This window comes from Perna viridis, chromosome 13, assembly GCF_037379345.1.
Source record: "Perna viridis isolate PV_CMFRI_1.1 ecotype Kerala chromosome 13, ASM3737934v1, whole genome shotgun sequence".
NCBI classification, from domain to species: Eukaryota; Metazoa; Mollusca; class Bivalvia; order Mytilida; family Mytilidae; genus Perna; species Perna viridis.
This window is the reverse complement of record NC_142457.1, coordinates 13831427-13844017: the sequence shown is the minus strand read 5'-3', so window position 1 is coordinate 13844017 and position 12591 is coordinate 13831427. Positions and strand designations below refer to the sequence as shown.

Below are 12591 nucleotides of genomic sequence, written 5' to 3'. Positions count from 1 at the left end.
ACAAAATAATTTGAATAGGCAACATATGTTTCAATGATGATTTGTTTATTCACAGTGTTATTATATTGATTGATTGACTGATTGATTTAATGTCCCATCAAAGAGTTAAATATGTATATATATATATAAATCCTTGGTCCCATGCATTTCAGGATGAGAACATTCAACTTATCAGTTTTAAAGACTGGGTACTTTTAACTTCACTTGTGGATCTAGACCTGTACACTGATCTAGGTTTATAATGTATTAGCTCACAGAAGTTGAAGGCATGTTAATTGTTCTGACTCTGATGTACCCCTGGGAAGGCATGTCAATCCAACATACAATTCTGACTCTGAGGCTACCATATGGAAACTTCAAGTTTCTATAGTATTTTAGTGTAATTTACAGAGTTATCTCCTGTAATTTTGAATTCTACAGTATATTCTTTATATTTTTTATCTCCTAAGCACATGTTATATGGAAAGCCACATGTTAAGTTCTGTTTACTATAACATTTTAAAATATAAAAATAAGAATATGTAGGCTTTCCAACCGTGGAACATATTTTGCATGATTCTTATCTGGAGTGCTACTTATAAAAGATCATGTATGAGAGTACACTGCTCATTTGGAACTGTACTGGTTTGCAATATGTAAAAGAGTACAGTTAGCCTTATAGAGATGAAGAAGAAAACAACTATCATTTCATATTTTAATGTCAAAACTGACACATTGTAAATTATCATAATCTATATATAATTTATTTACATAAATTTGAAAGACTAAACACAAAGTATCACAGTTCTAATGGTTCAACAACTTAAAATTATGTGGCATAAGACAGACAAATAAAAATACAGCTCTTCTAAAATTTTCAACTCTGCCTATTCACCCACCCCACCCCCATTCCCTATAAATATTCAATATTGGCCATACATTGTAAACACATGTTGTGCATTTTATGAAATTCATGTATATATCTTTTTTCCATTTTCCTTTTAATACAGTATTCTACATGTTAATATAAAGACAGATAATCAACCAAAATATTCCAACAGAGGAACACCTGGAAACACTACTGAGATAATTCAGGATTTTGTAACGACAAACTCCAACAGAGGAACACCTGTAAACACTACTGAGATAATTCAGGATTCTGTAACTACAGATTCCAACAAAGGAACACCTGGAAACACTACTGAGATAATTCAGGATTCTGTAATGACAGATTCCAACAGAGGAACACCTGGAACACTACTGAGATAATTCAGGATTCTGTAACGACAGATTCCAACAAAGGAACACCTGGAAACACTACTGAGATAATTCAGGATTCTGTAAAGACAGACTCAAACAGAGGAACACCTGTAAACACTACTGAGATAATTCAGGATTCTGTAACGACAGACTCCAACAGAGGAACACCTGGAAACACTACTGAGATAATTCAGGATTCTGTAATGACAGACTCCAACAGAGGAACACCTGGAACACTACTGAGATAATTCAGGATTCTGTAATGACAGACTCCAACAGATGAACACCTGTAAACACTACTGAGATAATTCAGGATGCTGTAACGACAGACTCCAACATATAATTCAGGATTCTGTAATGACAGACGCATTGAACTAAAACTGGCATTACATTGTCCTAGACCTTTTAAACTGTTACTGTAAACTGTTAATGGTCATCTGCTAGAATGACCTTAGAACCTGTGATGTAAACACAAGCAGTAAACCAGGATAATATTGCAGATAAGTCAGGAAAATATCAGTAGGTGTTCTAGTTGTTATTTCTGGGAAAAAAATGAATTTTAAAGAAAAAAAATCAAGGAGCTTTGCAATAGCATATATCTAAAGACCCCCTTGAAAAATACAAAGATAGCGAACAGACAATGGGACATACAGAACAAGTGAGAAATAAATTCTTGTCATCCCAGCAATTTCCTTTTAAAAGTTTAAAAATTGGAAAGATCAATATGCAGTCCTGAATTTAGACTGGGGGTGAGTCTAGGCTGTTAATGGCCATTTTTTTTTCCAGCTAAAATGCATGAACTTAACAAAATATAAAAAAGGAGGATTCCAAATCCCAGAAACCCTTGGCCTCGCCACTAATATCCTCTAAAAAATTTGAGACCATTGTATATGCATAATAAAACTCCTAGCTCTATTAGTTAACTTTACTACATGCCAAAACCACTTACAGTTCCTGAACCGATCCGTGCAACAAAAATTGCGATTGGTAATCAATCACCGATCAGTTTCTGGTCAGTCATCAATCTGTCAAACCGGTCCAATAAACTGGTGATCCCATCATGTGACCACAGAGCAGTCACTGTATTTTACGGTTTTTCTTGTTTTCTTTGTTAATTTTACACGTATTTACATGTAATAGATTTAAACATCAATTAATATCTTACTTTTCTTTTATTTTGAACAGTTATTATGTCATTTTATATAACAAAACTGTGATCAGATCAGTCACCGATCACCGATCCGTCAGCGACCAATCAGTCAACGGTCATCGATGTTGCACAGATCAGTTCAAGGACTGCATGTGTATTAAACAGAGAGCAAGGAAATTTAATCTTCTAGTGAAAAAAAACTAATGAACTTAAGTATAAAAGTAAAATAAAATAAAATACTAGTCTGTGTTCCCTACAGATGGTTGTGGGGGTGCAGGTACCCTGCCTCTTTTTGATCGGTTAAATAAGCAGCCTGCCCTTACCTGTCAATTTCCCCTAAACTTGTGATATGCATTCAAATTTGCATTGAATGTACTAAGTGTAATTTTTTACCTTGATTACCCTGCCCATTTCAAAATCTGCAGGAAACAGTATCTGTAAAAACATAATTTGAACTGCAATGATAAATACCTAATAATGCAGCTAAAATCTAGCTATAAAAGTTTTGATTTATAATTTGAGTAATAAGCAGTGTATTTGATCATAAAATGGCATTTGTAGTGTATTTAATGCAGAACTAAGATCTATATTTTCTTGTGTAAGTAATCTTCCATCATTTATCAGGAAGCCATTAAAAGACACTTTGTTTCCCAAAAGGTACATATAACTTTAAACATTACAGTTCATCTGGTCTACACTGTATCTGGGTACTTGATTCCATTGATTCCTCCTCAAACCATTAAATTGTAATACATGTACAAAAAATAAGCCTTAGATGACTTTGAAGAGGTACCATATCGAGTTTATCAAGCAGTTGTGACTACTGTAAACAATGAAATTTTTGCAGCAGTTTTATTTTCGTTATTGTCACGGAAAGTGCTGTAGCCCAAAAATAAAACTGTAGAGAATATATTTTTCAAAGAACATTATACTATAATTTGGGGAAGAATGCATATTTAAAACTGTGTGATAGTATATTTATCACAGAAATCTAAAAAAAAAAGAAGATGGCATGAAAATTTCTTAGTTTTCATTATATGATAATTTCTAACATTTCATTGAGAAACCCAAGGCAAAACCATGAGGTACAATGAACAATATGGTAGAACCTGCTTATACAGGCAAAATCATTTCTCATGATTATTTATCATGCAAATTTCATGCGGCTTTCACTTGAATTGATCAAGCAGATAAAATCTGAGACGGATTTAATGTGAAATTTAAATGATTTGAGTCTTTACATGAAATTTTCACACAAAAATCAAATCAATTTTGTGTGAAGTTCACAAGTTTCATGTGAAGATCGACTCACATGAACTTCACATTAACAATATACATGTAAGCCTGATTAATCCAATGGCAACCATATCATGCTGACAGACAGGTGTTAACTTTTCTGAGGTTGAAAATAAAACAATACATGTACCCAGTACATGTATGTACTAAATTTACCACTGACAAAAAACTCTCAGATTAAACAGAGGTTTGACTGGTATATTTAGGTTAGACTATAAAACTATACAAAGTTTATGAAGTTTGGTGCAGTAGTTTCCAAGGTGTCGTAATGACAAAAGTGTGATTGACAGAGCAAGAACATTATGTTTTTCCACTAAAGTGGGGCGAGACATCATTAATTCTAATCATCCCTTAAAATGAAAACAGCTATTGAGCTTTTTAGAAACTATGGAAGGATTATGGTACATATAAGAATTGTTAAGGGTCAAAGTCACTTTTCACTGTCTATTTCTCAACCTTCAAGAGTCATGGCTAAAGGTCAAAGGTTGTCAAGGTCAAGTATAAGCAGATGATCTGTATCCATTCCCACCTCGAGATATATTGTAAGAGTACTGCCGAGATCTGGATGCATTTGATGTGTTAGGTACTCGCACATTTCTTAAGTTGCCTGAAAAAAAACAGAAAAAAAATGGTATAAATTCAAACATTGCTCACATGGAATAATAGTATTACACGTATCAATAAAGAACAAATAAGGGTAAACATAGATATTTCAATATTGCATAAAAAGATATAAAAATGGCTTGTATAAGCACATGCTTGTTCCTCTTTATATGATTTAAGTTACAAAACTCTAAAGCCAAGAAACCTAAAGGTAGCTGTGATAAAAATTTTGATTTTCCGTATATCAGCCACTACGAACAATAAAGAGGGGAAAAGCTAGAGAGATGAAGAAACTATAATTAAACACAGGTTTTTGGCAGGAATACTGCAGCATACTATGAAAGTATTATTGTTTGTGGGGTACCAATTTTCGTGGTTTTCATGGGTAGGCCAAACCACAAAATTTCCAAAAGGAGATTTCCATTGATGTATACTAAAAACCTTAAAACCTACAAATTCAAGAATCCATGAAATTATTATCCACGAATTAAAGTACTTTTTCAGTACCAGTTTTCATAGGAAATTTTTAAATTTTAATTTCCTATCAAATTCATGGAAAACTCTGAAAATGAAGCATTGTCAGAACTGTGTCACCACCTGGTAAGTAAACAATTATGATGTTTACTATCATCACAAAACCTTGATCCAAATTGTACTTTCAAATCAACATGAAGTCTAATCTGGCTTATATAGCGTTATCATGTTCAATCTGAAGAGATTCTAATAACCATGATTTAATTCCTTTTTTTGTCTTCCTAGGACAAGATCATTGATATATGTGCCGCAGGAGAAGTAATCAGGAAAGAATCCAGATAAAAACAGATTCAACCAAGAAGAAAATTAATCCCCTGGGTCACAGGAGTGTTTTATAATAACATTCAGTAATACTGTGAAACCTGTCTTTACTGAACCCTGATAAATGTGAAAACCTGCCTAAACTATTAAAGTTTCTCTATATCGGTGTCAGTCCCTGTAAGAATCAGGAAGTGGGTAGAACATGGCACGAAAAAAAATCCATCCATTTTGAAAGTTTGATCTGACTATTTGAATCATCAGAATCAAGGAAAAGAAACATGTAGGTGCATTGAGTTATAATTTCATTGAAATGCACTGAAAATGAACATCTCAAGGGCAGATAACTCTATCAAAAACCCCATCTACTAAGACAAAAATATGAAAATGAGATGGCTAGAAATCAGACTTGAGCTAAATTAGGTAGGCAATTGGGATTGGAAACAAAATGCTAATCAATTATGATTCAGATTGATGCATATGTCTAAAGCTCCTTTTTCATAATTTTCTTTACCATCAAGAAAACTTTTCTCACATTTTTGCAGCATTATTTATCTTTTAGTGTATTTAAGCAGCACATATCAGGTTATGTTAGTCAAACAAGCCAGTTGAAGTTTAATTAATTAAATTATTGTACAACAAATATGGTTTTAATTAATTAAAATGAGCAATTAAAACCAAAAAAAAAACAAACGTAAATTCACTAAAATCTTCTACACGTTTTAATTATCAAGCCAATCAAAGTTTCTAATTAGAAACCAAATGTCATGACATCATTCCCATATTAGGTCAATCAACACATCACAATTATTAGAACTAGGTCACAGCATCCCAGCTGCTACCTTCTACGGGAGTAGCTAAAACTACTACAGCGACTGCTACTCCGTCGAAACGATAAACTGAAAGAACTACTACACCGACTCTGAGAACGACTTGTCATAAATAGAGGTAGAGTTGTGCTGCTTTCCTCATCAAGAGACAAAACTGCAAAATTAGGTCATTTATATTAAAAACCTCAAACTTTGAAACCTGAATTCTCAGGAAAACATTTAATTGTGTAACAATCTTTGTATTGATTTATAATAAAGAAATCCAAACAAACAGAAAATCTTCTTATTGGAAAAATACAATTACACCAGGGGATATTTATAGTCATAATTCCACGTTTCTGCAGTTAGAAAAATACCATTTATTCCAAACTTTTCGATGAATAGCAGATAACAACCTTCTATGCTTTATACAAGTTTGAACTTTAACCCAAAGTCCTCCTCGCATATGGTTCTTACTTGAGCACTGGATTTGAACAGGTCATTGAATTTGGTAAAAAAAAAATTTATGATTTAAAGAGACGTCTTCATTAAATAGGCACAATGCAATGTCTGCCTCATTAATACTTTTGGTACATACCACTATAATTGTGAACAAAGTATATAGACAATGACAGTGCTCTGGCGTAAAGTAAAACTGATATGCAGATGAAGCTTAGAACTGCAGGAAATGCGAGGCTGTACCTAGCATTTTTACCGGTTCTAGCCAAATTGGTATATTAAAGTTTTTTTGTTAAGCATTGCATTATTGTCTTTATATTGCAACAAAATGTTACAAGAATTCAAAACGATGTATGACGTGACGTCACGACAGAAAGTTATATTCAGTCAGAGACCATATACTTTTTTGTAATTCTAAAATGACCTGCTTCAAAGCCCGTTAGACCACAGCCATGGTAAAAAAAGTGATAAACACATGACCAACATTTAACACAACACATAGGCTGCATCTGTTCAAAAATATAAAGAAATTAGTCCTATTAGAATCGAAATAAATCATATTGCTTGGGGTAAAACAATGCAGCATAAATGGTCAGCCCATCGTAAATGATAAAATGGAGTTTTCAAATATATACTGTCAATGCATTTTGACAGTTCAAATAGAACGGTTGCAGTATAAATATGATTTTAATGTAGCCTCTGAATGACATTGATACAATATACTTAGACATATGAATGTTTTTCAGGTGTACTTAATAATTTTGTTTTAGTAATAACAGCCAATTTTCAAGTTGTTTGTTCACATGGAAGTACTAATGCATTTTTAGCAAAATGTTTTTAAAATCAAATTAAAATTGAAATTTAAACCAAGCTCTGAATAAACAAAGTTCTTGAAGAAAACTTAACCGTTTTCATTTACAATACTGGTATTACTGTGTAAACAAAACGCTTATTAAGTAGCACTCCAGCTAAGGATCATGCAAAATGTGATTCATGGGTAAAAAGCCTACATATTTTTATTTTTGATATTTGGTTTGAAATGTCATAGTAAACAGAAATTAACATGTGGTTTTTTATATAAATTGTGCTCTTAGGAAATAAAAATTATATAGAATGCACTGTATATTTCAAAATTAAGGGAAATAACTCTGTAAATGGCACTCAAATACAATAGAATCTACAGGATTTTCAGTGTGGATTATCTCTTAAGTGCAGGTAGATCTAAATGAATAATTACACATTTCATAATATAGACCAATAAAACAACTTAATTACAAAAATGAAAATATGCAGCCTTTTTTGTAGCCCATCACATTTTTCAGATTTTGCATGATTCTTACAAAGAAAGCTACTTAAAATACATTTAGTGAAAAAAAAGTTTTGTTAGGCCACTTCAAGATTATTTGTAGATTCTCAATCACCAGCAACTAAAAAAATGGGGGGGGGGTGGTAGGATTTTATTTTTTATTTTCTAGGAACTGTAAAATCTGAACAAGTTATGTCAAACACAGTTATACATGGAGTAAGACTGATAAAATTCAGATCACATACCCTATGTTTTGTCTTAATTCAGTCTGTCAAGCACTTTTTTGGTCCAAAACATTAGGAAATCAGGAAATAATTTTCTTAAAAATCAGGAGGTTATCAGGAATTTTTTAACATAAAAAGAAATGTATTACAACAAAATTCCATGAAAATGGCTGCCTTCCACCCTTCTATGAAGGAGCTTTCTATTCTAGAAATGTAGCAATTTGAGAAGCAACACTTTGATTAAAAACTTGGTAAAGGATATATAAAGTCATAATTTGAATGCAAAACAGCAACCCAATGAATACACAATATCATTCTTCACAATATAAATTCAGTTTTATTTGTATAACACTATGAAATATATAAATATTTCAACAATTTTTTTTGTGATGCAAAGGTTCAAAATCAGGAGTTTCTCTGGAAAATTCAGGAAAAAATCAGGAGTTGCTCAAAACCAGGAAAAATCAGGAATAATTAAGAAAATCTGGAGTTGCTTGACAGACTGTTAATTTCAAACTTTATGACTGGAAGTCAAGAATCATTGCTTGAAGTAGTGGCATGATGAATATGGACATGAACAAATTCTGAAAATCTGAACTGCCGAAAAAAAAAAAAAAAAAAAAATCATACGAAAAAATTTGGGGCTGAGACTTTTGAGATAAGGCAATTAGGGATAAGAAACTACAAATAAAGTTGGTATGGCCTTACACAAGTGTAACAATAATAAAGTTGGTATGGCCTTACACAGGTGCAACAATAATAAAGTTGGTATGGCCTTATACAGGTGCAACAATAATACAGTTGATATGGCCTTACACAGGTGCAACAATAATACAGTTGATATGGCCTCACACAAGTGTAACAATAATAAAGTTGGTATGGCCTTACACAGGTGCAACAATATTAAAGTTGGTATGGCCTTACACAGGTGCAACAATAATACAGTTGATATGGCCTTACACAGGAGCAACAATAATACAGTTGATATGGCCTTACACATCTGTAACAACAATAAAGTTGGTACGGCCTTACACATCTGTAACAACAATAAAGTTGGTACGGCCTTACACAGGTGTAACAATAATACAGTTGGTATGGCCTTACACAAGTGTAACAATAAAAGTAGTAAGAAAAATTGAAATGTTTTTGAAACCATAAAAACCCAAATGATTTTTCGTCAACTCTCATTATGTCAATACCCACGAAACTTGATTTTGGCAAAAAATTAATGAAGTGTCAATAATGGGACAAAATCCCAGTACACAGACATTTAACATGAAAACACCAAACAAAAATGATTTAGTTACACAATGTAATTAACAAAGTAAAATATGATTACATCTATTTAGAAAGTTTTTCAATTTTATCCTTAGTTTCATATGAAAACTGATTTGATCTGAGAAACCATAAAAGTTCAAAATTCTTTGACTAAAACATTTAAACTAAGCTTCTTGGCACCCATACCAACACAGCCAAAAGAGCCATACTTGAAAATCACTTGAACTGCATCATATGATTATCATAATAATTAAGCAAAATATGATTATCATAAATGGAACTTTTTGCTGTGTACTGGGAGCTGTTCAAATCTCACTAGGAAATTTTTCCAAAGGTAGAAAAAATCAAATTAAAATAAATAGTGGAATACTTGGTAAGCCACATGTGGACTTTGGTGAAATATTTTCCTAATTTTACATACTTGCTAAATCATCATCCTCTAATGGATTCCAATCAAAATTCTTTGGATATCCCTGATTGTCTATGAATGGGGAGGGAAGAAAACCTTTTTTTGACACCAGAGGGTGGTAGCGGTCCACAGCAAAGTTGTAGGACAGTGCTGAAATTATAGAAATATGTCTATGATTGATTAAACTCAAATCAGGCATCAGTTTGGACTAATAATACTTGTAGATAATGACTTCCATTTGAACTGCTATATTTAAATTACGAGTATAACCCACAGAAAAAGTCATTAACTTTGAACAAATAAAATTTTGAAGGTATCAATTTTAATATAAACCTACCAGCAGATGAAGGTATCCACTTGGACCAGTACGGTCTTGCTGGCCTTTTTGGCTCTGGATGCCAGAAAGGTACTGGTGGCATTTCCCCTGAAAAGAGGGGAAAAAAAATACCAAAATTATAAAGATGTGAAAATATATACAACAAAACTATACTTAAGACTAAGAATATTCCTGACCTTGGTACCACAAAACTATACTTAGGACTAAGAATATTCCTTACCTTGGTACCACAAAACTATACTTAGGACTAAGAATATTCCAGACCTTGGTACCACAAAACTATACTTAGGGCTAAGAATATTCCTGACCTTGGTACCACAAAACTATACTTCGGACTAAGAATATTCCAGACCTTGGTACCACAAAACTATACTTAGGGCTAAGAATATTCCAGACCTTGGTACTACAAAACTATACTTAGGACTAAGAATATTCCTGACCTTGGTACCACAAAACTATACTTCGGACTAAGAATATTCCAGACCTTGGTACAACAAAACTATACTTAGGGCTAAGAATATTCCTGACCTTGGTACCACAAAACTATACTTCGGACTAAGAATATTCCAGACCTTGGTACCACAAAACTATACTTCGGACTAAGAATATTCCAGACCTTGGTACCACAAAACTATACTTCGGACTAAGAATATTCCTGACCTTGGTACCACAAAACTATACTTAGGACTAAGAATATTCCTGACCTTGGTACCATAAAACTATACCTAAGACTAAGAATATTCCTAACTATCAACATCCTGGAATTTAAGAAATCAAAAACAGTTAGGGCCAAAAAAAAAATATGTGTGTTTACGGTCACCCGACCCACCGTCATTTTACCCTTACTTGTTTTATCGACAATTTTCTGAAATTCCTGCCTTTTCCATTACTGGTACAAGTACTTATCGTATTAAACAACTATGGCGGCCATCAATGCCAGCACTGGAGGCAATTTAAAAAGAAAACTAGCAGATAGACAAGCATGTGCACTATTACAGTGTTTTCTGTTTCTCTCTATGTAACTTATTAGTCCAGAAACTACAATTGAACTCCTGCCCCCCCCCTCCCCCCCCCAAAAAAAAAAAAAAATAAATAAATAAATCTGGACAAACCGACCCTATTATTTTTTCAGCATGTGACAATAAACACACATATTTTTTCTGGGACTAAAAATATTCTCAAACTTAATATTTCAAGCTTTGTTGTGCTGGGCCTACTATAACTTCATCCCACATGTAAAATCTGCATTTCAAGTGGTTTCTGTTGAGTTAGATCATTATTCTCACACTATATAATTCTATTAGAGATTTAACCAAAATGTATGGACAGTATATTCATTGATGATATACTGTCAGTGACAGTATATAGTATTTTGGCTATGGTTACTTTCCTACCAATGCATGCTCGGTCAGATTCAGACACTTTGAAAAGGAGAGATGCCAGCCAGGGTTCCTCAGAAAAAAAGGGGGTGCTAGGACATTATTTGCCATTTTTTGTCAATTTTACACTTAAATATGATAAATTTTCAAATAAAAAGGAGGGGTGATAATGTACTAATGTATGAGGGACAACAAATTTTCAAAAGTTGTTTACCTCATGAGTCATCTCCATAGAAATTGTGCGCTGGAATAAAGCACATGTTTTTCTTCTTTATGTAACCCTTATAGAAACTTACCATATATTTGTTTGACTAGAGCTTTTTGTTTCATGGCGATCACTTCAGGATCCCACAGATGGAGCTGGCGTCTGTTTGGTGTTAATGACCTTAGAAGTTTACGTCTGAAATGAGAAAAATAAAGATCAAGTTGTGCACACATTTGTGCTAGGTATATCTCCAATCATATGGGCAATCCCAAGAAACCTCCAATCATATGGGCAATCCCAAGAAACAGAAAGTTAACATCAGACATTCATCAATACCACTTACAACTTCTGTTCCATGTATATAAAGCCATACATATATTTAAAATCAGTTCTTCCACTGGCAGTCAAGATTGGAATGAAATTTGGAAAATGGCACAATACCAACCTCTTGTTGAATGGGGTATAACTAATCAGCTTAAGGACTGACATACAAGAATAAAATAATAACATGAATTTTAGCCTAGAGCCCCACCCTCCCCCTCTTTTTTCAAGTAAACCATCAAAATGTTACTTTTAAAGTACCATAGACAATGATTTGTTTGTTTAAACAGGTTCCAGTTTTTCTTTTATCCAAATGTTCTAAAGTCATTAATACTTAAACACCAACTGAAATGAAATTTTATTTAGCTACCTGCATTCTAGAGTTGTCCATTGCAGAAAAAAATCAATTGAGCTAAAAATTGTAGAAATTATTTACTTAGTCTGTTTTCCACTGGGCTATTTCATTGATTGTCAAGACTAAAACTAAATATAAAATCCATTAAAAGACAACCTCTGGTCGGTAACATCAGCTAAGATTGATTAGGCATGGAGAGGAAGAGATACTCCTTGAAGAAGAAAGTGTACTGAAAAAGAGCTTTTTTAAACTAGAGGTGAGGAAAATCCAATCAGATATTTGCTTTGCAACAAAACAATTTCCAAATTTTATTTGTGAGTTATATTCATAACTGTCTAAAAAATGTTCTGACACAATACAAAAATACCAATCATATGTAGACATTGCAAATTTCAATATGAGAAGCCTCTCATTAGCAATACTACAACA

The 12591-nt window shown here is 33.0% G+C and overlaps 1 protein-coding gene across 4 annotated transcripts in view; it reads right to left on the bottom strand.

Moving 5' to 3' along the window:
* Positions 1-680: 680 nt before the first annotated feature.
* LOC148599667 (uncharacterized) overlaps positions 681-12591 on the bottom strand; it is a 77170-nt gene continuing 65259 nt past the window's right edge. For 3 of the 4 annotated variants that reach the window (XM_088557123.1, XM_088557124.1, XM_088557122.1), the window contains 5 exons: positions 11578-11681; positions 9903-9989; positions 9578-9715; positions 5923-6064; positions 681-4292 (listed from right to left, as the gene is read on the bottom strand). In XM_088557123.1, the coding sequence (XP_088413249.1) occupies positions 4265-4292; positions 5923-6064; positions 9578-9715; positions 9903-9989; positions 11578-11681 (499 nt within the window). In that variant the 3' untranslated portion in view covers positions 681-4264. The remainder of the gene's footprint in view (positions 4293-5922; positions 6065-9577; positions 9716-9902; positions 9990-11577; positions 11682-12591) is intronic. The other variant, XM_088557125.1, reaches the window with a different exon arrangement.